Below are 27,522 nucleotides of genomic sequence, written 5' to 3'. Positions count from 1 at the left end.
AACAAAATAAAGGCATCTTTCTGATCTCCCACCTTGGCCACTTGTTTATTGGCTATAACAAGTCATGCTGAGCAAAACTTGGGGTTTTCACCCAGCAACAAAGAGATAGTCACTCAAACGGAACAAGGGAATAATTGTGTGGTTTAAAATCAGAAAAGGTGTAATTCAGGGTTGTATCTTTTCACCATAATTATTCAATCTGTATGTACATTGAGCAAAAATCTGAGAAGCTGAACTATATAGAGAAGAATGGGGCATTAGGATTGGAGGAAGACTCATTAACAACCTGTGATATACAGATGACACAACCTTGCTTGCAGAAAGTGAAGATGGCTTGAAGCACTGAGTGATGAAGATCAAAGACTACAGTCTTCAGTATGGGTTACACATCAGCATCAAGAAAACAAAAATCCTCACAACTGGGTCAATAAACATCATGATAAATGAAAAAACTATTGAAGTTGTCAACAATCAACACCCATGGAAGCAGCTGTCAAGAAATCGAACATACAGCATTGGGAAAATCTGCTGCAAAAGGGGTCTAGGGACCATGATTTCAGGGGACATCTAGGTCAACTGGCATAACAAAATCTGTTAAGAAAACTTTCTGCATCCTACTTTGGTGAGTGGCATCTGGGGTCTTAAAAGCTAGCAAGTGGCCATCTAAGATGCATCAATTGGTCTCAACCCACCTGGAGCAAAGGAGAATGAAGAACATGAAAGACACAAGGAAAATAAGAACCCAAGAGACAGAAAGGGCCACATAAACCAGAGACTCCATCAGCCTGAGACTGGAAGAACTAGGTAGTGCCCAGCTACCACCAATGACTGCCCTGACAGGGAACACAACAGAGAATTCCTGATGGAGCAGGAGAAAAGTGGGATGCAGAACTCAAACTCTAGTAGAAAGACCAGACTTAATGGTCTGACTGAGACTGGAGGGACCCCAGAGGACACGGCCCTCAGATTCTCTTTTAGCCCAAAACTAAAATCATTCCCAAAGCCAACTCTTCAGACAAAGATTACACTGGACATAAAATGATGTTGGTGATGAGTGTGCTTCTTAGCTCAGGTGGACACGTGAGACTATGTGGGCAGCTCCTGTCCAGAGGCAAGATGAGAAGGCAGAGGAGGACAGGAACTGGTTGAATGGACATAGGAAATACAAGGTGGAAAGGAGGGTTGTGCTGTCACATTATAGGGCAAAGAACTAAGGTCATATAAAAATGTGTGTATAAGTTTTTGTATAAGAGACTGACTTGAATTGTAACTTTCACTTAAAGAACAATAAAAAAAAAAGAGAAAAAAAAATTTGCTGCAAAAGACCTCTTTAAAATCTTAGAAAGCAAAGATGTGACTTTGAAGTCTAAGGTGTGCCTCACCCAAACCATATTTTTAATCATCTCGTATGCATGTTTAAGCTTGACAATGAACAAGGAAGGCTGAAGAAGAACTGATGTCTTTTGAATTATGGTGTTGGTGAAGAATACTGAATATACCATGGACTGCCAGAAGAATGAACAAATCTGTCTTGGAAACGGTACAGCCAGAATGCTCCTTAGAAGCAAATATGGTGAGCCTTTATCTCATTTACTTTGGTCGTATTATCAGGAGGGACCAAGCCTTGGATAAGGACATTATGCTTGATAATGTAGAGGGTCATCGAAAAAGAGGAAGATCCTCAAAAAGATGGATTGACACAATGGCTGCAACAATGGGCACAAAGAAACCTACTATTGTGAGGTGCAAGGCCTGGCAAAGATTCGTTCTTTCACACATAGGATTGCTATTAGTCAGAGTCAACTCAGCAGTACTTAACAACAGCAACAACAGTACGGTTTTAGGTAGAGATAAACTGACCAATGAAACAGAATAGAAATTCCAGAAATAGACCCACGCATGTATGGAGAATTGGTATATATGATGGACGTGGCAGGTCCAATAAGCAGGAAGGAAGAATTGTTCATTAAATGAAGCTAAAAAAAATTGTTATCCATACAGAAAAAAGAAGACATCAGATACATAATTCATACTACTTAAAAAATAAAAACAGAAAACACCACACAGGTTAATGACTTAAATATAAAGAGTAAAAATTTAAAAGTCTTGATGGAATAGGAACATCATTGCACTTCTTTTCCAGTGGCAGAGTTAAAAAGCCTGATAATATCAAGTGTTGGAGACCACACAGAGCCACAGGATCTCTTATACTGAACTAGAAGGAGTGGGAATTGAGACATTACTGTGGATAAGCTTTACATTATCAACTAAAAGTTCATATTCATATACTTTATGATCCTCCATGTCCACTCCAACAGGGACATATAAGCAAATGTTCACCACACTGTTTGTAACAGCAAATCTGGAATCAATCATACGCCCAGTAAGAAAACATACAAATAAATTGTGAACTATCTAAATAATGGCATTTTGCAAAGTGGTTGAAATACACAAACCATAGGATCAGGCAATATTATTAAAAGGAAATTTAAAAACATATGAACATGAAATTCATGGTGATGGTTATCTTTGGTGCGGGAGTGTGCCCAGAAAGAAATCATCATCTAAAACTAACTGCATGGAAGGTAAACTAGATAAACATGTCTTAAGAACACCAGAGTGAAAAATCTATGGGTAGGAGGAGCATGAGTGAGATGTAGAAGATAAAGAAAAAAATAAAATAAGGGTGTGGAGGCTGATGAGGACAATAATTCATGAAATAAAGGGTATAATCTATTATGTAAACCAAAGTCCTGATAATAATAACAATTAAATAAACATAACTAGGAAGGCACAAATTTATACCCAAAGATGTACACAGAGCATAGTTTTTAATGAAGAACAGGAAATAATCTAAATGTACAATTCAAAGAAAATCATTAAATAAATTAGAAAATATCCATATGAAGAAATATTCTTTAAAACTATTGAAATATGATGAATTACAATTCCAATAATATAAAGTTATATGAAGAAAAATAATACAAAATTGCATTAAACTCACCATGACCTGGAGGAAATTTTTTCCATTTAATGAGTGCAATTAGCTCATATATGGATAAAGTAGGCCACTCCACATAATATGGGCACTTACGAATTAATTGCTCCTTTTGCATATTTTCAAGTTTTAATTTTTCCTGAAAAAGAAGGTCATTATCAAATTTTAGATGCTGGGTAATTAAGAGAGAAAGAAAATATAACAAATAAATAAAAGGCAGCAAAAACAAGGATATGTAAATGTAAATTAGCATAAAATGCATTTAAATCAAATTTATTGTAGTATAACAATGATAACTACATGTTGAAATTTTAAACTTCATTTCTGCTTGTGACAGTTATATTGTCCTATCTTTCATAATATTTTTAGATTTCTATAAATGTTTTAGCAACTTTTAAATATCCCGTCATTGTCAAGATGAAACTCTAAAGTGGTTTTTGGTAATATTAAATAAGTCGTACTGAGATTTTAGTGGGTGGTTTACTGAGATTTTGGAATTAAAAATAAAACATACAAATTTTTTTTTTTTTTTTAATCCAGACAGTCTGAAAATCAAAACAAATTAGCGCCAGGGATTTGGAATGAAGATGAAATCTGAAAAAGCCACCTGGACTACTGACATGGAGACCGCCTCATCAAAAGAGACCCCCAGGGTCAGGGACTTAAATCAAGAAGATGGATGATTCCTCATTTCCTTCCAACCTGAGCACTCAGCCATGGCTAATGCCAACACCCTGTACCACCTCCCCCAGGGTGTAGATCCTATCAGAAGAGCTGAGACAGAAGGATCATTGGGGTTTCCCAATCACATGATTTTCACCAATATCCTCTCCCATCCAGGGGAAGAGAAATAGGAGAGAAGGAATACTTTGGATTTGACTAGAAGATAATAAAATATTAAATTTGAAATAAATAAATTATTTTAAAGCAGTAGAATTAGGGGATAAGCTTTCATCTGTGATCATGCATTCAGACAGCTATAAGTTTTGAGGTAGGTCTGCTGTAACTATGAAATGGCAATCACTCCCAAGTATTTTATCTCCTACAGTAGACAGTAGAAATTTCTGAGCCAGAGCACCACTATGTCTGATCACTGTGGCATCCCCAGTACATGATATGCGGTAGACACTCCAAAAGACATACTCGTTGAATAGATAAATGAACAAATCAATTAATTAATTTGAAATTCATGAAAAACCAAAAGGCGCTTGAAAATATACATAAAATATATCCATAGAGACCTTTGTTTCCACCTCAACTATCACTGAGAGCAGAGGCTTAAATGATTCTCAACAAGTAGGCCACATTTTCATGGTCACCAACAGATCAGGTTTTAAAAAATAAGAAGATAAGGGTATCCTCTTTCTAGATAGGAAACAGCTTAATTTTTCGCCCATATCATATTAGTATATGGAATAGATACGGTCATACCGATTTTATCTTCGCGTATTCCTTTGCAGAGATTTTAAGGATTTCACAATCGTCTTCTGTTACCACTGTGTATGCCTGTGTTTCTGATGCAGCCTGAGGTGAAACTTCCAGGGTCCCAAAAGTATTCCACTGTTTAAGCTGTAAAAATACCAAAGACAACTTAGGCTTCATTTCCTTTCATCAACATAAAAATGCAATGATAGGGGCAGGAACAGTCCAGTAGAGTCTACAAAAAAGGATAACTGTAGCTCAGGCTCCAAGTCAATGAAAGAAGAGATTCTAAACAGTCTTTGCATGAATACCTTCATGCTCCTTCTGCCCAATGACACTTTCCCAAGGCAAGAAAAAAATTTTTTTTTCACCAGCATGAAGAAAATAGCTTAAAGGACTAGACCTTCTGTTTTATTCACTTATTTTTAAGGGCTTAGAATAGTACTTGGCACATAGTAGTCATTCAGTAAATATTTGTTGAAAGAATGAAGAAAAATAGTACTCATATGCATGGTCTTCTGTTTATTATTCTCATATGTTGTGGTAATAAAAATAATAAAAAGAAACATAGTGTTACATAGTGTACAAATTACTGTCATATATATGTATTCATGTAAGATCCCCTAATTTAATACATGAAACATAAAAATACTAAGTATTGCAAAAATGTTGCTACTAGAATGAATATTAAAAGTTATTAAAATATAATTAGACTATGTTGTTGTTAGTTGCTATCCAGTAGATTCCAACTCATGGCAACCCTATGTGTGCAGAGGAGAACTGCTCCATAAGGTTTTCAAGGCTGTAACTTTTTGGCAGCAAGTCACCAGGCCTTTCTTATGAGGCACCTCTTGGTATGTTTGAGCAGCCAACCTTTTAGTTAGTAGTCCAGCACTTAAACGCTGGCACCACCCAAGGTCTCCTATTTAGACCATTGGGTTTTATAGTCACATATAAGGATATATATTCAGGTTTGCCTGGGAAAAACTGGAGGGCATGTGGAAGGGAAGGTACATATTTATATGAGGGATTGAGAAGCTTTCTAGGCAAAACATCAGGTCAATATGGCTATCTAAGATGACATGCAAGGACCTCCATTCTTCCATTCAAACCCATAGAAAGGCTGGATATTTTTCTTTTTAATTGAACATGTATCTGAGATTCCATCAACACACGAGTCAAGAAATGAAGAGGGAAATTAAAAAGTCAAACAGCCACAGCTGAAGCCAAGGTGACTGATGGTTAATTTGATCTATCAGCTTGGCTAGGCTATGGTTCCTAATCATTTGAGAACTAAACTAATATTAAAAAAAAAAAAAACAGTTGCCATTGAGTCAGCTGCTACTTATGGTGACTCGTGTTTGCCAGAGTAGAACTGCAATCCGTAGAATTTTCAATGGCTGATTTTTCAGAATTAGATTGCCAGGCCTTTCTTCCATGGTGCCTCTGGGTGAACTGGAATTCCCAACCTTTTGGTTAGTAGTCCAGTGCATTAACCATTTGCACCACCCTAAGATTCCAGCCTAATGTAATGCAATGTAATTACCTTACTTCTAATGTAATGCAATGTAATCACATTCCACAATGTAATCTAATCAGTCAATCAGTTGAAGGTCTTAAGAGCAAATAGGGATTTCCTTATGGTGTGTTCTGCCTCCAAACTATAAACGGATGTTTTGGCAGAACTCTCACTTTACTCTTACCATTGCATGACCTACAAAGCTTGGTAAGCAAGCCTGCAGGAGTCTCCAACCTATCACCTGACCTACAGATTTTGGACTTGCCAGTCCCCCCATCTCAGGAGGCAATTTCTTGAAGTAAACCTTTCTTTTTCTCTCTCTGTTGCCTAAAGCGGAAACCCTGGTGGTGTAGTGGTTAAGTGCTACGGCTGCCAACCAAAACGTCGGTAGTTCGAATCAGCCAGGCGGGCGCTCCTCGGAAACTCTAAGGGGTATTCTACTCTGTCCTGTAGGGTCACTGTGAGTCGGAATCGACTCAACGGCAGTATTTTTTTTTTTTTTTTTTTCGTCTTACCTAAAGCCTAGGGCCCCACAAGTGAAATAAAAACTAGAAAAACTCTGCTCACTAACCTGAGGAAACTACATAGAGGCTTGCCTTCTAGCAGGGGAATTAGAATATAACATTCATTAAGATTATGTAGATAATCCAGTTCTGGTGGGATACCTGGTGGAAGTGCACAAAATGAACAGTTCTCTCACTTCTAAATTCTCGTGTTATTTTACCAAAAAATGTATACCTAACTTTATTGGGACACAATGTATTCCCGTGCTTAAATATTAAAAACTTCTCTAACAATACATGACCCAAACTATTTATCTCTCAATAATAACAGGTAATAAATCTATGAAGATTTCCTTTGAAGAAAAACATCAAGTTGAGATCTTTTTTAAATTGTAATTTTAAATAAATGCATTTTTTTGAAAAACAAAAGAGAGCTTTTATAGGTATAGTTTTTGTTCTTCTTGTGTTATTTTTTCCATTGCTTCTAGCTTCTAAGTATTTACATATTAAATAAGCTCAATAACTAAAATTAGAGTTACTATTTTAAACCAAGGAAAGGTCTTGATCTAAATCCTGTTGAACATACTTTCTTTTCTCTAAGGAGCTGGAAAGTCAGACAGGGAAAATACAAAGCTTCTCAGCATCAGAGGCTTATAACCCAGGTCATTTCATTGACCGGCTTTTCTAGAAGTCTCTTAAATTGCTAATATATTATTTGTGATTGTTCTTAAATTTTGACTTTTCTAGACTGAATTACCATAGCTTTTATTACATTCTCAAAAGTTTTCTGTGTCCCCAAAGAAAATTAATAGTCACAAGAATATGTTTCAAATAGGAAAATATTTCATTTCCCCCAGGATTTAAACTCTAATGGCTTTTGTGGAAAGTAAATTCTCATAATCAAAGGATGGTGCACAGTGAGAAAGGGATAGGAAGGTGTTGTATTTTATAAACTTTCACCTATTTATGGAGGATTTGGGCCATATTACAGCTACATTGTGACATACAGAAGGAAGAAGCAGGAACTAACAGGATATGAGGACAATCTGACAAGGATCAAACTCATTTCATGGGCTGAGGGATGGGCCTGTGTGCCTAAATGGGAATCCCTGAGTACATTCATTCCAAATCTCTACATGGAGTCAAAGAAGAGCGCCTCAGGGGAAAAAATAATTGCTCTTTCAAGCAAAGCCTACAAATTAAATAAATTTGTACGTATTTCCAATAAATTCCTCTTAAAAAGTTGGCTATCTGAGCATTTTCACCTTCTTAACTGTTCACATAAAACAGTTGTTTGAAATATCCAGCATACTGCTTATCTGAATTCTACCAGCTAGGTACCACTCTTTCTTACAGCCACTTCCTGTTGCCATCCAGTCTATTCTGACCCATAGCAACCCAAGAAGACAGGATAGAGCTGACCCACAGGGTTTTGGCTAGTGAATTCGAACTGCCATCCTTTTGTTTAGCAGCCAAAGGCTTAACCCCTGCGCCAGCAGGGCTCTATGCAGCCCAATCACCTTTATGATTTCTAATAAAACCAATTATATACCTTATTGTTTTGATCTGTAACATATGATGTTCTAATAAGTAAAGATACTCTAAAAAAAATCAATGACGATATCAACTGCTATCCTCAAGTTCTGAGAATAAAGGAAATTTGCTTCTTTTCCTTTATTACAGGAAATTTTCAGCAGCAGATGAGCCTTGGTTGCATAAATGTCACCTGGTGTCACTTTAATCCCAGGAGTACTCCAATCAAAATGTCCTTAAGTTTGAAAAGTTTAGTTATAAAAAATTAACTGATCTTTTAGATAAATCTCAAAATCGGTATATAGAGTTTATCTGGTGTCTTGTTTTAATTTCACTGTGGTTATAGAACATGCTCAATCCTTTGAAATTTGTTGAGACTCAGTGTATATCATTGTAGATCATTTTTTAAAATGTTCCATGCATGCTTAAGAGTAATGTGTATTCTATAGTTGCATGTTGTATATGTCAATTAAATCATTTGTTACTTGTGTTGTTCAAATCTCTATTTCTACTGAATATTTTTTCTAGTTCTTTTATCAGTTATGAATGAGGTTGTTTAAAATCCCCTACCATAGTTGTGTATTTGTTTATTTCTTCCATTAACTTTCACTCTATATGTTTTGGGGTAACTACTTTAACTGTATATGAATCTCATGCACCCATGGATACCTTGGTGACATAGTGGTTAAGTGCTAAGGCTGCTAACCAAAGGGTCAGCAGTTCGCACCTGCCAGGTGCTCCTTGGAAACTCTACAAGGCAGTTCTACTCTGTCCTATAGGGCTTCTATGAGTCAGAATTGACTCGACGGCACCGGGTTTTTTTTGGGGGGGGTATTTTTAGGTGCTGTCGAGTCCATTTTCAACTCCTAGTCACCCACGTGACAGAGCAGAACTGCCCCCAAAGGGTTTTCTAGGCTATAATCATCACGGGGAAACCCTGGTGGCATAGTGGTTAAGTGCTACAGCTGTTAGCTAAAAGGTCGGCAATTCAAATCCACCAGGTTCTCCTTGAAAACTCTATGGGGTAGTTCTACTCTGTCCTATAGGGTCGCTAGGAGTCGGACTCGAGGGCAATGGGTTTGGTTTGGTTTTGTGGAATCTTTACAAGAGCCGATCGTCAGGTCTTTCTCCTGTGGAGGTGTTGGGTGGGTTCAAACCACCAACCTTTTGGTAAACAGCCATGCACTTAACCATTGCGCCAATAGGGCTCCTTGTAAATCTCGTGCTCCTTATAAAATATCTCTCTGTGTCTTTAACGATGCTTTTGAATTAAACTTTTCTTTGCCTACTGCTGGTAGAGCTACCTCACCTTTCTTTTTTGGTTAGTGTTCCCGGTTTCTCGAATTATTTTACTTTGCAACTTTCTGTGTCTTTGTAATAAGGTATGTCACCATATAGTTGGTTGTTGTTTTAGTCAGTCTGACAATCTTTGCTTTTCCTTTGACGAATTTAGTCTGTTTATACTGACTGTAATTACTGTCATATCTGGGTTTAAACCTACCATCGTACTATGAGCTTTCTATTGTTTCTATCCTTTGTGGCATTTCCTCATCTTTATTACTCTAATTTAAATTAACAAATTTTTTTATTGTTTTATTATGTCTTCTTTTAGCTTATTAAATATACTTTAATTATTCTCTCAGTGGTTATCCTAGTGATTACAAAATGCATCATTGACTAATTTAGAGTGTACTCTCAATTATTACCTTTCCCACTTCCAAGAAAGGCAATGATTAGAAAATTCTTTTAATCTATTTACTTCATTCTCCTGTCATTGTTATTACTTTTGATGTATTTTATTTCTATATACATCTAGAATTCCACAACACATAATATTCTTTTACAATGCCAATTAAAAGTTATATTCATCCACATGTTTAGCAAGTATTTTGGTCCTTCTTTCCTGTCTATGTTCTTGTTCTTTAATTTGGGATAATTGTCTTTCTTCTTCAAGCTCTTCCCTTTGGTATTCCATTTATTGCAGGTCTGTTAGCAATGAAATCTTTCTTGTTTGGTGTGTCTGGACACATCTTTATTTTGCCTTTATTTTGCAATGTAGTTTCACTAAGTATAGAATTCTAGGTTGGCATTTTTTTTTTTTATTTTTTTTCCTCGGTGTTTTAAGAATATCATTTTCTTTTCTTCTGATGTTAGTTATGTTTTAAAAGGTCATTAAATTTTACCTTTGAAAGTAACACATCTTTTTTCTCTACTTCTCCTTTAAGAATTGACTGGTATGGTTTTCATTCATTTGACTCGCATGTGTCCAGGTGAGATTGTCTAGCTTGTAACTCATAAAGCATCTTGAATCTGTGACTTGATGTATTTTCAGTCAGTACCTCTTCCAATATTGCTTCTGACACATTCTCCTGGACTTTTATTACATATTTCTCAGAATATTTTATCATGCCTTATGATCTCTTTTTATATCTCCCATATTTTTTCCTCTTTATGTTTTGCCTGGATAATTGATAGTGGTTTATCTTCCAGTTCAGTAACTCTGTTCTGCTGTGCCTTATTTGATGATTAACACACCTATTAAGTGCTTAATTTCAGTTATTATATTTTTAAGTTATAAAATTTAAATTTGATTTTTTTTAATAAACTTCAATTATGGTAAAAATGTCCCTTTGTCATCTATTTCCTTGAAAATATAATCGCAGTTATTTTTAAAGTTCACATTTAATAACTGCAATAGCTGGATCCCTGTGTGTTAGTCCCTAATTCTTCCTTCTCTTGATTTCTTTGGTTCATTTTGTCCTGTATACTGATGTTCCTGGTAACCTTTGACTCTATGTTTGACTTTGAGTATGAAAAACTGTGATGGCTCCGGATGATATCACCTTCCTTCAAAATGTTTCACTCTTCTACTGACAACTGATTAGTTTTGGAGCAAATAAATGGATACAACCAGGAATTTGAGGTGTTTTCAGTCTTTATGACAGAGTTCAGTTCTGTGTTCCAAGTGACAGACTGAAGTGTTCATCAGAACTTCTTATCCTTGGGAGACCCAGAAGTCTAATTCCCGTCTATTAAGTACTATGACACTGAGAAAAGTCCTACTTACTTCTTAGATTTGTGGTCTCATATTTCTACTTGGGTTCATAGCCTCTTGATCTGTGAAGCTAAGGAAAAGGCAAATTCCTGGAAGGAATAAGAGCCATATCAGGTTCTCTTGCCTCAGGTTCCCTTTTCTCAGCATCTTGGCTCCTCAAATCCTCACTAAGTTGGTAGAATGAACTTAAGTTTTTATGTCTCTGGCACTCTCAGATTTCTAAGAGTTTAGATCTATCATTTTCTTCTTAGTTGCTTAAGCCTATGATCCTTAGAAACTGGTGGTCCTTCATGGGGAAGAGCAGTAGGAAATGTCAGACTCAAAACAATGCATTTCTCTTCTTTCCTGAATCATGGACCCTCAAATCTTGGTTGCCTTGGTTGGTCTCCAGTGCCTTCAAACAGCTGTTTGCTAGCTTGTTCTTATCCCGCTTTTATAGTTGTTCTCAGCTAGAGGATTGGTCTGATATAAGATACTCCATCATGGCCAAAAACAGACTGAGATTAAGCAGACTGAAGTGTTTCGTTAAAACAAGATCTACTTTCATTTCTAATGTATGGACTTTGTTTATTCATTCTTACTATTCCTGTGTGAAGAAAATGATAAAATAACTCAGAATAAGCAACCAGACAGTGATAGCCAAACCTTCTCTAAATAAAAGATAAAAGGAGGTTGAAGATTCTGCCAAGGTAATCCAGAAATGTATACAGAAATAAGTGTCTGAAATAGGAAAAAATATTCTGAGGCCCATGATCCTGATTTTATGAAAAACAACAGAGAGAGATCAAGGTGGTAGCATCTTAAAATAAAAAAGAAATTAAGTAATGTCCAGGAAAAAAAAGAGAAGCTTTATATTTGGAAGACCCATTGTAATTTACATGCAAGTCAACTAATATTACTGAATTAATAAAAGATTGTCTCCAATGTCTGGGTTATTCTTATACACCAGATATCAATTAATGTGAGTACTTAGCATTGATTGCGACTCCACAGGTTATGTTTTTCTTATCTGTATGTGTCTCCATCAATAAAATTTCTTTTAAAAACCTTTTAAAGAGCAAGGGAGTCGAGGCATGAATTTACTCATTCACATAAAAGATATTTCCAGGAGTGCAGGAACCGGGGTAAACTAGCAAAGAAAAAGGATATTTCTAAAGATTATCTGGAAAATCATGGGAAAAGTGTTCCTGATGTACATGTCACACTACCCAGAATGTAGTCCCTGAACAGTCCAGACTGCATCCCATTAGCACATGAGCACGGCTCTGCTGATGACCATAAACCAGGTGTCAAGTAAATCTTGAGTACTCCCTTCTACATTATTATGGTTATTATTATTTCATGTCGCAGAGAGATTGACTGATACCCAACCTCCAGCACCGGCAGACACAAAAATTCCCCACCACCACTACCCAGCCCCTTCCCATTCTATTAGATTTGGGCTTCTGACTTTATCCTGAGTATATACAACATTTTTGTCTATATCTACAGGTAGTCCTAATTGACTAAGCTGAATTCAAAGGCAGTCACCCAGCGTGATCCTGCACTTTCATCAATCTGATTTGTAAACAGAAAAAAGTTTAATTCAACCAAACATATATTTCAAAACTTAAACCAATTAATTAAAAATAATATCTGGGCAAACAAGATATAATGCATAATTTTCTAAAGACTGTTGGTGCTTGTTATGGATTGAATTATGTCCCCCCAAAATACGTGTTGTAAATCCTAACCTCTATGCCTATGGTCATAATCCCATTTTGGAATGGATTGTCTTAGTTATGCTGATCAGACAGGGTTAGTGTAGGGTATGTCTTAAGTTAATCTCTTTTCAGATATAAAAGAGATTAGACAAGCAAGCAGGAGAAGCAGAGATGGGAAGAGAGATGCCAAGCCACGTGAAGATTCCCCAGGAGTAGAAGCTCAGAAGAGACAAGGGCCTTCCTCCAGAGCCAAGAGAGAAAGTCTTCTCCTAGAGCCGGCACCCTGAATTTGGACTGCTATCCTCCTAAACTGTGAGAAAATAAATTTCTGTATGTTAAATCCAACCACTTGTAGTATTTTTGTTATAGCAGCACTAGGTAACTAAGACAGTGCTTAATTAGTATTATTGTCTAGTTACAGATGACAGAAGTCATTTTGCATATCACTAATATTTGAAATTTATTTATTTTTTCAATTACATGGGAGTAATTAAACTTTAGTATGTCTGATATGTAGGAGTACCCTGTTCAGCCAGTAGAAATAATCATTTCAACATGCCAGTTAGTAAAATCATTTTTCCATATCTAAATATTATACTGCAAAAATGTAACTATAAAGTAGCTTATTCATAATAGTTTAAGGAAGAATAAGTGCTAAGAACTAAAAACATTTCTAAATTATAATATAAAATTCAGTATCAATTAAAGAAGGATGTGAGTGTCTATATTACATAATTATAAACTTCAAAAAAATTAACATGTAAAGTTCAGTAAAATATTAATGGAGCATATGTTTAAATGAATATTTTATGTGTATTCACACCTAAGCACTCATCACATGTTCATTAGCTATTCCAGTTATAAAACCCAAAGTGCTTTAATGGACTAACATTCATTTGTTATGTGGTTTATTCACTTATAAATTAATTGCTCTGATGTGATTTGAATTTTATAAGAAAAGATGATAATTTTGGTAGCTTCATATAGCCGATTTTTCTTTTTCTAATAAACCAGATACAGTGCTCCTGACTTCATATTCAATATAAAATATTTCCCCCACATAATACTGAATTAAATGCTCCTATATCCATTTATTCTGAATTTAATGTGTTCCTTTTATAGAGAAGATTCAGCAGAATAAGCTTAGATATAAAGTGAAATAACTGTCAGCCTAATCTCAATCCGAAAATTATTTAATATCTATAATTTTTCCTATAGTTAAAATAAGTACCTTGAATTATATTTTTGGCTTTTTTCATATTTACCATTAAAGAGCTACAAGCATCTTCATTAAACTCTCTACTTTTATAATTACACAGAATATTTTTTTAAACATTCAAATGTATGGGAGGTGTATAAACAATTATGATAAACTGAACCCTTGAATGCCCAGCACCTACCTAAAGAAACTGAACTTTTCCTATTTTTAGATAGAGGCAACTACTGTCCTAGTTTTGCATTATTTTCTTTTTACGTAATCATAGCATATATATATGTAACCCTAAGAAAGCATAGTATGGTTTTACCTATTTCTGAACATTATGCAGGCACATCTTGTTTTATTGTGCTTCGCTTTATTGCGTGTACCAGGTACTGTGTTTTTTACAAATGGCAATCCTGTGTTGAGCAAGTCTATGTTGTTGTTAGGTGCCGTCGAGCCGGCACTGACTCATAGCGACCCTATGCACAACAGGGCGAATACTTCCCGGACCTGAGCCACCCTTATAATCGTTGTTATGCTTGAGCTCATTGTTGCAGCCACTGTATCAATCCACCTGGTTGAGGGTCTTCCTCTTTTCCGCTGATGCTGTACTCTGCCAAGCATGATGTCCTTCTCCAGGGACTGATCCCTCCTAACAACATGTCTAAACTATGTAAGACACCGTCTCACCACCCTTGCCTCTAAGGAGCATTCTGGCTATACTTCCCCTACGACAGATTTGTTCATCCTTTTGGCAGTCTATGGTATATTCAATATTCTTCGTAACACCACAATTCAAAGGTGTCAATTCTGCTTCAGTCTTCCTTATTCATTGTTCACATGCATATGATGCGATTGAAAATACCATGGCTTGGGTCAGGCACACCTTAGTCTTCAAGGTGACACCTTTGCTCTTCAATACTCTAAAGAGGCCCTTTGCATTGAACACTAGCGAGCAAGTCTATAGGCACCATTTTTCCAACAGCATGTACTCACTTCGTGTTTCTGTGTCACATTTTGATAATTCTCACAATATTTCAGCCTTTTTTATTATTATTATATGTGTTATGGTGATCTGTGGTCAGTGATCTTTGATGTTACAATTATAGTTGTGCTGGGGCTCCACAAACTTAATTGATAAATGTTGTGTGTGTTCTAATTGCTCCACTGACCTGCCATTCCCCTGTCTCTCTCCCTCTCCTCAGGCCTCCCTATTCCCTGAGACACGACAATATTGAAATTAAGCCTATTAATAACCCTGAAATGGTCTTTAAGCATTCAAGTGAAAGGAAGAGTCACATGTCCCTCACTTTAAATCAAAAGCTAGAAATGATTTAGTGAGGAAGGCAAGTTGAAAGCCGAGATAGGCGGAAAGCTAGGCGTGTTAAGCCAAACAGTTAGCCATTTTGTGAATGAAAGGAAAAGTTCCTGAAGGAAATTAAAAGTGCTACTATAGTGAACACATGCATGATAAGAAAGCAAAACAGGCTTTTGCTGATATGGAGAACGTTTTAGTGGTCTGGATAGAAGATCAAACCAGTCACATTTCCTCAAGCCAAAGCCTAATCCAGAGCAAGGTCCTAACTCTCTTCAATTCTGTGAAGGCTGAAAGAGGTGAGGAAGCTGCAGAAGAAAAGTCTGAAGCTAGCAGAGATTGATTCATGAGGGTTAAGGAAAAAAGCCATCTCCATAACGTAAAAGTGCGAAGTGACACAGCAGGTACTAATGTAGAAGATGCAGTAAACTGTCCAGAAGATCTAGTTATGATAACTGACGAAGGTAGCTACTCTAAACAACAGATTTTCAATGTAGGCAAAACAGCCTTATATTGGAAGAAGATGCCATCTAGGACTTTCACGGCTAGAAAAGTCAATGCCTGGCTTTAAACTTTGAAAGGGCAGGATGACTCTCTTGTTAGGGGCTAATGTAGCAGGTGACATTAAGTTGAAGCCAATGCTCATTTACCATTCTGAAAATCTTAGGGCCTTTGAGAATTATGCTAAATCTACTCTGCCTGTGCTCTATAAATGGAACAGTAAAGCCTGGATGACAGCACAACTATTTATAATACAGTTTACTGAATATTTTAAGTCCACCGTGGTACCCTGGTGGAGACATCTTTAAGTGTTTGGCTGCTAACCAAAAGGTTGGCAGTTCCAATCCATCAGCTCCTCCTTGGAAACCCTATGGGGCAGTTCTACTCTGACGTATAGGGTTGCTATGAGTCAGACTTCACTCAACGGCAACCAGTTTGGTTTTTGGTTTATGGGTTGAGACCTACTGTTCAGAAAAAAAAAGATCCCTCAAAGTTATCCATAAGCATTGTAATCAACTTCTTCCAAACTCCTGTTAATGTTGATACTTTTACCTCCTCCCATGAATTGTGAATGTTCTTATTAGCATCTAGAATGGTGAAATCTTTCCAGAAGGTTTTCAATTTACAATGCACCTGGTCACCCAAGAGCTCTGATAGAGATGTACAAGGAGATTAATGTTTTCATGCCAGCTAACACAACAGCTATTCAGCAGCCATGGATTCAAGTCTTATTATGTAAGAAATATATTTCATAAGGCTATAGCTTCCATAGATAGGGGTTCCTCTGATGGACCTGGGCAGAGCAAATTGAAAACCTTCTGGAAAGATTTCACCATTCTAGATGCTAATAAGAACATTCACAATTCATGGGAGGAGGTAAAAGTATCAACATTAACAGGGGTTGGAAGAAGTTGATTACAATGCTTATGGATAACTTTGAGGGGTTCAAGCCTTCAGTGGAGAAAGTAACTGCAGATGTGATGGAAACAGCAAGAGAACTAGAATTACAAGTAGAGCCTGAAGATGTGACAATAGCTTCAATTTCATAACACTTTAATGGATGAGAAGTTGCTTCTTATGGGTGAGCAAAGAAAGTGGTTCCTTGAGATGGAATCTACTCCTGGTGAAGATGCTGTCAATATTGAAATGACAACAAAGGATTTAAAATATTACACAAACTTACTTGATAAGGCAGAGGCAGGTTTTGAGAGGATTGCCTCGAATTCTGAATTAAGTTCTATTGTGGGCAAAGTGCTATCAAACAGCATCACATGCTAAAGAGAAATCTTTTTGTGAAAGGAAGAGCCCACTGATGCAGCAAATCTCATTATTATTTTAAGAAATTGCCACAGCCACCCCAATCTCCAGAAACCATCAATCATCCTGTTCAGTGAGCAGCCATGAACATCAAGGCAAGGCCCTTCACCAGCAAAAGGATTATGACTCACTAAAGGCTCAGATGATGGTTAGCATTTTTTAGCAATGAAGTATTTTTTAATTAAGGCTATATTATATATAGATATAGATATAATGCTGTTGCTGATGTTAGGTGCCATTGAGTCAGTCCCAACTCATAGAGACACTGCCTGGTCCTGGCCCATTTCCACAATCATTGCTATGCTTGAGTCCATTGTTGCAGCCACTGTGTCAATCCATCTCATTGAGGGTCTTTCTCTTTTTCACTGACTGCCTACTTTACCATGCATAAAGTCCTTCTTTAGGGACTGGTGCCTTCTGATAACATGTCCAAAGTATGTGAGACAAAGGCTTGCCATCCTCACTTCTAAGGCATATTCTGGCTATTCTTCCAAGAGAGACCTGTTCATTCTTCTGGCAGTCCACTGTACATTCACTGTTATTCATCAACACCATAACTCAAAGGCATCAAGCCTACTTCAGTCTTCTTATTCATTGCCCAGCTTTTGCATGCATATGAGGTAATTGAAAACACTATGGCTTGGCTCAGGCACACTTTAGTCCTTAAAGTGACATCTTTGTTTTTAACACTTTAAAGAGGTCTTTTGAGGCATATTTGCCAATGCAATGTGTCATTTGATTTCCTGACTGCTGCTTCCATGAGTGTTGATTGTGGATCCAAGTAAAATGAAATTCTTCACACTTTCAATCTTTTTTTTTTTTTTTTAAATCATGGTGTTGCTTATTTATCCACTTGCAAGGATTTTTGTTTTCTCTATGTTAAGGTATAATCCATACTGAAGGCTGTAGTCTTTGAGCTTCATCAGTAAGTGCTTTAAGTCTTCTTCACTTTCAGCAAGCAAGGTTGCACTGTCTCCATAACACAAGTTATTAATGGGTCTTCCTCCAATCCTGATGCCTGCGCCCCCTGTTCTTCATATAGCCCTGCTTCTCGGATTATTTCTCAGTGTGCAGATAGAGTAAGCATGCTGAGAGGATACAACCCTGAGGCACACCGTTCCTGACTTTAAACCATGCAGTATCACTGTCTTAGTTACCTAGTTCTGCTATAACAGAAATACCACAAGTGGATGGCTTCAACAAAGAGAAGTTTATCCTCTCAGTCAAGTAAGCTACAAGTCCAAATTCAGGGTGTCAGCTCCAGGGAAAAGCTTTCTGCCTCTATCAGCTCTGGTGGAAGGTCCTTGTCGTCAATCTTCTCCTGGTCTTTCAGCTCTGGAGGAAGGTCCTTGTGATGCATCAGTCTTCTTTTAGACTGGGATCATCTCAGTGCAGGAACCTCAGGGCCAACCTCTGCTCCTGGCACTGCTTTCTTGGTAGTATGAAGTCCCCAACTCTCTGCTTCCCTTTCCTTTTATCTCTTGAGAGATAAAAGGTGGTGCAGGCCATACCCCAGAGAAAGTCCCTTTACATTGGATCAGGAGGTGACCTGAGTAAGGGTGATGTTACAATCCCACCCTAATCCTCTTAACATAAAATTACAATCACAGAATGAAGGACAAGTACGCAATACTGGGAATCACAGCCTAACCAAGTTGATACATACAGCTTTGGGGGGATATGATTCAATCCATGACAATCACCTTGTTCTGTCTGAACAACTATCTTGGTCTATGCACAGGTTCCTCATGAGCACAATTAAGTGTTCTGGAATTCCCATTGTTCTCAATGTTATCCATAATTTATTATGATCCACAGAGTCAAATGCCTTTGCATAGTTAATAAAACACAGGAAAACATTTTTCTGGCATTCTCTGCTTTCAGCCCAGATCCATCTGATGTCAGGAATGATATCTGTAGTTCCATGTTCTCTTCTGAAGCCAGCTTGAATTTCTGGCATTTCCCTATCCATATGCTGCTGCAACTGCTTTTGAGTGATCTTCTGCAAAATTTTACTTGTGTATGATATTAATGACATTGTTCAATAATTTCTGCATTCTGTTGAATCATCTAACTTTGGAATAGGCACAAATAAGGGTCTCTTCCAGTTGGTTGGCCAGGTAGCTGTCTCCCAAATTTCTTGACATAGGCAAGTGAGCACTTCCAGCGCTGCATTTTCTGTTGAAACATCTCAATTGATATTCTGTCAATGCCTGGAGCCTTGTTTTTCACCAATGCCTTCAGTGCAGCTTGGACTTCTTCCTTCGGTACCATCAGTTCCTGATCATATGCTACCTCTTGAAATGGTTGAACGTTGACTAATTCTTTTTGGTACATTGACTCTATTGATGTATCCTGCATTTGTTAATATATTCCCCATAAAATCCTTCAATATTGCAACTCAAGCCTTGAATTCTACCTTCAGTTCTTTCAGCTTGAGAAATGCCAAGCGTGTTCTTCCCTTTTGGTTTTCTAACTCCCAGGTCTTTGCACATGTCATTATAATGCTTTACTTTATCTTCTTGAGCCACCATTGAAATCTTCTGTTCAGCTCTCTTACTTCATCATTTCTTCATTTTGCTGTAGCTATTCTATGTTCAAGAGCAAGCTTCAGAGTCTTTTCTGACATCCATTTTGGTCTTTCTTTTCTGTCTTCAATGACCTCTTGCTTTCTTCATGTATGATATCTTTGATGTCATTCTATAACTTGTCTAGTCTTCTGTTATTAGTGTTCAATGAGTCAAATCTATTCATGAGATGGTCTCTAAATTCAGGTGGGATATACTCAAGACCGAACTTTGGCTCTTGTGGACTTGTTTTAGTTTTCTTCAGCTTCACACTGAACTTGCATATGAGTAATTGATGGTCTGTTCCACAGGCAGCCCCTGGCCTTGTTCTGACTGATGATATGGAGGTTCTCCATCCTAACTTTCCATAGATGTAGTCTATTTGATTCCTGTGTATTCCATCTAGAAAAGTCCACATGCATGTTGTTGAAAAAAGGCATTTGCAATGAAGAAGCCATTGATCTCATAAAATTCTATCATGTGATCTCTGGGGTCATTTCTATTACCAAGATAATATTTTCCAACTACCAATCCTTCTTCTTTATTTCCAACTTTTGCATTCCAATTACCAATAATTATCAATGCATGTTGATTACATGTTTGATCAATTTCAGACCACAGAAATAGGTAAAAAAAAAATAATAAAGTTGATAAAAATCTTTAGTTTTTTCATATTTGGCTTTAGTGGTTGGTGCATAAATTTGAGTAACAGTCATATTAACTGGTCATCCTTGTAGGCCTATGGATATTATCCTATCACTGATAGTGCTGTACTTCAGGATGCCCATTGCCGTCAAGTGGATTTTGGCCCATAGCAACCCTATAGGAAAGAGTAGAACTGCCCTATAGGGTTTTCAAGGAGCAGCTGGTGAATTTGAACTGCTGACCTTTTGGTTAGCAGCTGTATCAGTTAACCACTGCAATACTAGGGCTCTGTACTTCACGATAGATCTTGAAATGTTCTTTTAGACAGTAACTGCAGCACCATTCCTATCGATTTGTCATTCCTGGCATAGCAGACCGTATGATTGTCCAATTCAAAACGGGCAATACCAGCCCATTTCAACTCACTGATGCCTAGGATATTGATGTTTATGTGTTCCATTTCACTTTTGACAATTCCCAGTTTCCCTAGATTCATACTTCATACATACCACATTCCTATAATTAATGTATGTTTGCAGCTGTTTCTTCTCATTTTGAGTCGAGCCACATCAGCAAATGGAGGTCCTGCAAGCTTGACTTCATCCACGTCATTAAGATAAACTCTACTTTGAGGAAGCAGCTCTTCCCCAGTCGTATTCTGAAAGCCTTCCAACCTGAGGGGCCCATCTTCCAGCACTATATCAGACAACATTTCGTTGCTATTTGTAAGGTTTTCACTGGCTAATTTTTTTCAGAAGTAGACTGCCAGATGCTTCTTCCTGGTCAGTTTGGAAGCTCAACTGAAAACCTGTCCACCGTCGTTGACCCTGCTGGTATTTAAAATAACAGTGGCATAGCTTCCAGCATCACAGAAACACACAAACCACCACAGCATGACAAACTGATAGACTCATGGGGAGCTATAATACTATAGTACACTTAATTGTCTACAGTATAGTGAAAACATAACTTTTATATGCACTGAGAAACCAAAACAAAATTGAGTGATTCACTTTATTGTGATATTCGTTTTATTGCAGTGGTTTGGAATCAAATCTGCAATATCTCGGAGGCACGCTCGTAAAAAGTAGAATAAACATTAATCTGCGTTTTTACTAAATATAAATTTTTGAAATATAGGTATGTTCTTGTATGTCATAGATTGAATTGTGTCTCCCAAAAATGTGCAACATTTTGGTTAAGCCATGATTCCCAGTCTTGTGTGGTTTCCGTTCATTTTGTGATCTGATGTATTTATCCTATGTGTTGTAAATCCTAGCCTCTATGATGTTAATGAGGCAGGATTAGAGGCAGTTATGTTAATGAGGCAGAATCCAATCTACAGGATTAGGTTGTGCCTTGAGTCAATCTCTTTTGAGATACAAAAGAATCAAGCAGAGAGGATAGGGGCCTCCTACCACCAAGAAAGAAGAGCCAGGAGCAGAGTGAATATTTTGGACCCAGGGTCTCCGTGCTGAGAAGCTCCTAGGCCAGAGGAAGATTGATGACAAGGATCTTCCCCCAGCGCTGTCAGAGAAAGAAAGCCTTCCCCTGGAGCTGGCACCCTGAATTCAGATTTATAGCCTTCTAAACTGTGAGAGAATAAATTTGTTTGTTAAATCCATCCACCTGTGGTATTTCTGTTACAGCAGCATTAGATAACTAAGACATATTAATTAGCATAGCTTCATTTTAAGTCTTGATATCTCGTAGGACAAGCTCCCCCTCCCCTAAATTTCTTTTTCAGGAGTATAAGGCTACTCTTTGCCCTTAGCCCTTTGGTAGAATTTTTAGAATCAGCTTGTCAAGCTCCACAAGGAACTCTTTTGGATTTTTTAATTGAAATTGCACAAAACCTATAAATTATTTCGGAAGACTTGTCCTCTTTACAATATTGAATGTCCCTGTATATGTACCTACATATTTCCTCATGTAGCAGTCCTTCTATTCCCTAATAATTTTCATTGTCCTTGGAAATCTTTTTTTTTTTTTTTTTTTTTTGGAAATCTTATATCTGGGGTAGTTTTATTTATATGCTAAATATAAGTAAAATACTTTCTGTAACCATTCATTAAACTATTTTAGGAATAAAGGATTAAGGCTGGGGAGTTTTGCTTGCCTTGGTAAAATTTAGTAAGCTGCTTTAAAGGCTTTTTGATTTATAGCTCTGCTAATAACAGAAGAAACTGACAGATACATTCTTGTTAAGCAGGATATTATTATATGTGCATATTATGCAAATTCTGTAAGAATTATATACCTGCATTTGACTGAAAAAATACATATTAATATGCACTGTAGTAGTTACCTAGTGCTTTAACAATGGATGGCTTTAACAAACAGAAATTTATTTTCTCACAGTTTAGGAGGCTAGAAATCCAAATTCAGGGTGCCAGCTCTAGGGAAGGCTTTCTCTCTGTGTCAACTCTGAAGGAAGGTCCTTGCCTCTTCTGTCTTGCTTCAGCTCTTGGACAATCTTCATGCAGCTTGTTTTCTCTCTTCCCTCGTCTCTGCTGACTCGCTTGCTTGTTTAATCTCTTTTTTATCTCAGATGAGATTGACTCAAGATACCCCCTAGTCCTGTCTCTTTAACATAATAAATATAACCTAATCTTCAAAAAATATATATATGTATATATTTTTTTTTAAATCTTCAATGACATAACCTAATTCTGCCTCACTATTTTTTTTTTTTTTTAATATAACAAGCACAACCCGTTCACGAACGGGATTATAATGACAGGTAAAGGTTAGGATTTACAACACATATTTTTGGGAGTTACAATTCAATCCATAACATTCCACCTTTGGTCCCCAAAAATTCTTGTTCTTGCCACATGTAAAACACATTCACCCCACCACAATCCTTCCAAAAGTCTTAAATCAACTCCAAGTCTAAAATCTCATCTTCTAAATCAAATATGGGTGAGACTTTAGGTGTATTTCAACCTAGGGCAAAGTTCCTGCTCATCTGTGAACCTATGAAATCTAGATTACATACAAGTTATTTGTTTCCAAAGTACAATTGTGGAACATGCACAAGGTAGACATTCCAATTACAAATGGGAGAAATTGAGGGGAAAGAAGGGACAACAGGCACTGAGCAAGCCCAAAATACAGAGGAATGAATTAACCTTAGCTCTCAAAGCTTAAGAATAATCCTTTCTTCTCTGAGACCATCTAGATGGCCCCACCTTCCAGATTCTGGGTGTTGGAACACCCTCTGTATTCTGGATGGAGGCCCTTTCGTCCTGGGCTTCAACTCAGTTTTCTAGTCCATTGGGATGGTAACTCTGCTCCCTCAGCTTTGGGTGGCCCTATTCTCCCAGTCCATGTGAGTGGAGACCCCACTCCCTTGGCCTTGGTGGCCCCCATTCTTCTGCCCCTTGGGCATGACAGCCCTGCCCCCTCGGCTCTGGGCAGTGGCCCCAGCCCACTGGCGCACCTTAAGTGCAGCCCCACACTCTGCAGTCGAGTTGGCAAAGATCTGACTTTTTAAAACCTAGGGGGCTGTGGCCCCACCCTTAGAGATCCAGGAAACCGTGGCCCTATCCTTTGGAACCGAGAAGGTTGTGCTTCCTTTGTTTCTTCCAACAGTTCTGCTGATCTCTGAGCTGCTCCAGGGGTGCTCCTTTTCTTTTCTTGGAGGAAAACAGATGTAGCTCCTTTAGGCTATTCCCTGAAAGTAGAATTCCAGGAGGCTGATAGCCATTCTTTTTTTTCGTTCTTTCTCTGTCCCCTTCAGTCTAAACTGATGGGTTTTCTAGCGTGGTAGTTAGATCCATCAGTCACATGCTTAATCTCTTTAATAAAAGATTGTATAGCCACATCTTGGTGAATATTCTAGGGCATGTGTCCTTAGCGTGTACAACAGAATTTTCCAGATTTATAACTTTTGTTTCCATTTTGATTGTTTTTTAATTGTGTTTAGGTGAAAGTTTATAGAGGAAGTTAGTTTCCAGTTCGATAATTTACATACAAAGTATTCTGTGACATTGGCTGCAATCCCTGCAATGTGTCAGCATTCTCCTCATTACTACCTTGAGTTCTCTATTTCCACTCATCTGGTTTTCCTGCCCCTTCCTTCCTTCTCATCTTTGGTTTTGGGCAAATGTTCCCCTTTTGGTCTCATGTAGTTGATTGTTCCAAGAAGCACATTCCTCAGGGGTGTTATTGTTTGTTTCATAAGCCTGCCTATTATTTGGCTGAAAGGTGACCTCTGGGAATTGCTTCAGATCCAAGTTAGAAGAGTGACTAATGGTCGTAGTCTCGGGGGTTCCTCCAGTCTCTGTCCGACTAGGTATTCTGATCTTTTTTGTGATTTTGGGTTTTGTTCTGCATTTTCTTCTGCTCTGTCTGGGACCCTCCATTGTAATCCTGGTCAGAGTGGTCAGTAGTGGTAACCAGGCACCATATAGTTCTGCTCTCAGGCTAGTGGAGTCTGTGGTTTGGCACTCTATTTATTCCACATATTAGGTTCTGTAGCATTGTCCCTGTTGTTTTTTCATGATCGTTATAGTTTTACATTTTACATTTAGGTCTTTGATCCAATTTGCATTAATTTTTGTATATGGTGTGAGGTATAGATCTTGTTTCATTTTTCTGCAGATGTATATTCAGCTATGCCAGCACCATTTGTTAAAGAGACTTTCTCTTTTCCGTTTCATCAACTTTGACCCTTTGTCAAAAATTAACTGTCCATAGGTGGATGAGTTTACTTCTGGGTTCTCAAAGCTGTTCCATTGGTCTATGTGTAGGTCCTTTACCAGTACCTGTCTCTTTTGACTAATGTGGCTGTATAGTAGGTTCTGAGATTGGGAAGTGTGAGGCCTCTTTGCTTTTCTTCTTTAATAATGCTTTACTTATCCAGGGCATTTCCCTTCTGTATAAAGTTGGTGATTGGTTTGTCTAGCTTCTTAAGGACTGTTGCTGGAATTTGGATCAGGATTGCACTGTATTTGTAGATCACTTTGAGTAGTATTGGCTTTTCACAATGTTAGGTCTTCCTGCCCATGAGCTTGGTATGTTTTTCCATTTATGTAGGTTTGATTTCTTGAAGTAGTTTGTAGTTTTCTTAGTATAAATCTTTTATGTCCCTGGTTAGATTTATTCCTAAGTATTTTATCTTTTGGGGGGCTATTGTAAATGGTATTGTTTCCCTGATTCCCCTCTCAGAGTTCTTTTTGTTAGTGTAGAGGAATCCAACTGATTTTGTATGTTGAGCTTGTACTCTGCCGCTTTACTGAATCCTTCTATTAGCTCCAGTAGTTTTCTTGTGGAATCTCTCCAGCATGTTTTATGCATAGAATCATATTATAAGCAACATCATGATAAACAGAAAGATTGAAGTTGTCGAGGATTTCATTTTACTTGAATGGACAATCAGCACCCATGGAACCAGCAGTCTATAGCACTCTATAGCATTAAACTGAAACTAGAGCTGAATTTCCAGTCATCCTCATTGCATCATCTTCTCCAAAGCAGAGATGGTTTCTTATTTATATCGGTATCAAATACATGGTTGTTAGCCTTTGTAGGGTTGGCTCTGACTCATGGTAGCCTTATGTATAACAGAACAAGATGTTGCCCAGTCCTGTGCCATCTTCAGGATCACTGGCATGTTTGAGTACATTATTGTGGCTATATTAATCCATCTCTTGAGAGTTTCCTTTGTTTTAGCTGACCCTCTACTTTGCCAAACAGGATGTTCTTTTCTAGCAATTGGTCTTTCCTGATGGCATGTCCAAGGTAAGTAAGGTGACGTCTCACCATCCTTACTTCTGAGGAGCATTCTGGTTGTATTTTTTCTAAGATTTTTTTGTTCATTCTTCTGGCAGTCCATAAAAGTTAAAAAATAAAAAACCTGTTGCCATCAAGTCGATCCTGACTCATAGCAACCCTACAGCACACAGCAGAACTGCCCACAGGGCTTCCAAGGAGCAGCTAGTGAATTTGAACTGCTGACTTTTTAGTTAGCACCCGAGATTTTAACCTCAGTCTGTGGTATATTCACTATTCTTCACCAACACCACAATTCGAATTAATCGATTCTTCTTCTGTCTTCTTTTTATCACAGTAGCAGTTCAAAAATATCTGTGGAACTTAACAGATCATAATGAAATTGCCAGAATATAGCCATTTATCATTAAAGATTCTGGGTACTAAAATGGTAAACTACATGATGATCTAACTCAAATGACAGAACCAAGCTGAGTGTTTATACCTCTGCCATTGACCAGGGCATATATTAATGAGATTTTTAAAAGCAGGGGAAAAAAAGAAAGGATTGAATCTATAATTGAGAAGTAATGCTGTTAAAAGGGAGGATCCTATCCTGAGTCACAATCTTATGTTCTTAGCCTTCTCTAACGACTTATGTTTCAATTATGTAAAAAAAAAAAAAAAACATAATTTTGTCTGCCATCATTTATATTCTGTTTTAATAATTAATTTATTAGGGATGGAAACCCTGGTGGCATAGTGGTTAAGCACTATGGCTACTAACCAAAAGGTTGGCAGTTCAAGTCCACCAGGCACTCCTTCGAAACTATATGGGGCAGTTCTACTCTGTCCTACAGGGTCGCTATGAGTCGGATACGACTCGACGGCAGTGGGTTTGGTTTGGTTTGGGGTTTTATTAGGGATAAAGTGTAGTTCTTAGAGTCTGGCTAAATGTAAATGTAGTTGGACCTTTTGCCATCAACAACTTAGAAAAAACTTCAGATGTGTGATACTCTAACTGGCATCCCCAAACCTATGGCATTCGCTAAACTATGAGGAATATACCAGTCACCAAGAGAATGCTTTTCATGGCCACGCCTAGTCCCACAGAAAACAAACGGTGTTTGGTCTTCATAGTATAACTACAAACACATACATTTCAAATAATTGGTGGTTTAATTTCAAATTCTTCCAAAGTAAGAAATGGTATAGTAAGAAAGCACTATTAAAAAGAACTTAGGGGTGAATTGAAATGTCAAAATGCATTTGAACAAAACACTGCGGTTGTTTGTTGACTGAACAGATGGGAAGAATCAAATAACTCAGGAGGAAAACAACACACTATTGAAGGCAATCTGCTGGAAAAACTTCTAGCAAAAACAAAGCCAACTTCAAAGCACTATTACTGTGTTATTTTCAGAAGCTGTCAAGAATCTCGGAAGGAAACTTTAAAGATTTATAGTGCTAGTGGGGAAGAAACTTGCTATATAGAACCAAGTAAAAAATTTATTATTATTTTTTT

At 37.5% G+C, this 27,522-nt stretch overlaps 1 protein-coding gene across 1 annotated transcript in view; it reads right to left on the bottom strand.

Annotated features, from left to right (window-relative positions):
- CNBD1 (cyclic nucleotide binding domain containing 1) overlaps positions 1-27,522 on the bottom strand; it is a 378,419-nt gene that overhangs the window by 40,710 nt on the left and 310,187 nt on the right. The window contains exons 7-8 of the mRNA XM_023545853.2: positions 4,430-4,567; positions 3,005-3,137 (exon numbers count right to left, since the gene is read on the bottom strand). Of these exons, the coding sequence (XP_023401621.1) occupies positions 3,005-3,137; positions 4,430-4,567 (271 nt within the window). The remainder of the gene's footprint in view (positions 1-3,004; positions 3,138-4,429; positions 4,568-27,522) is intronic.

The sequence above is a fragment of the Loxodonta africana genome, chromosome 14 (genome assembly GCF_030014295.1).
Source record: "Loxodonta africana isolate mLoxAfr1 chromosome 14, mLoxAfr1.hap2, whole genome shotgun sequence".
NCBI classification, from domain to species: Eukaryota; Metazoa; Chordata; class Mammalia; order Proboscidea; family Elephantidae; genus Loxodonta; species Loxodonta africana.
Note: the sequence above shows the minus strand (reverse complement) of the source record. Positions and strands in the feature narration are given on the sequence as shown.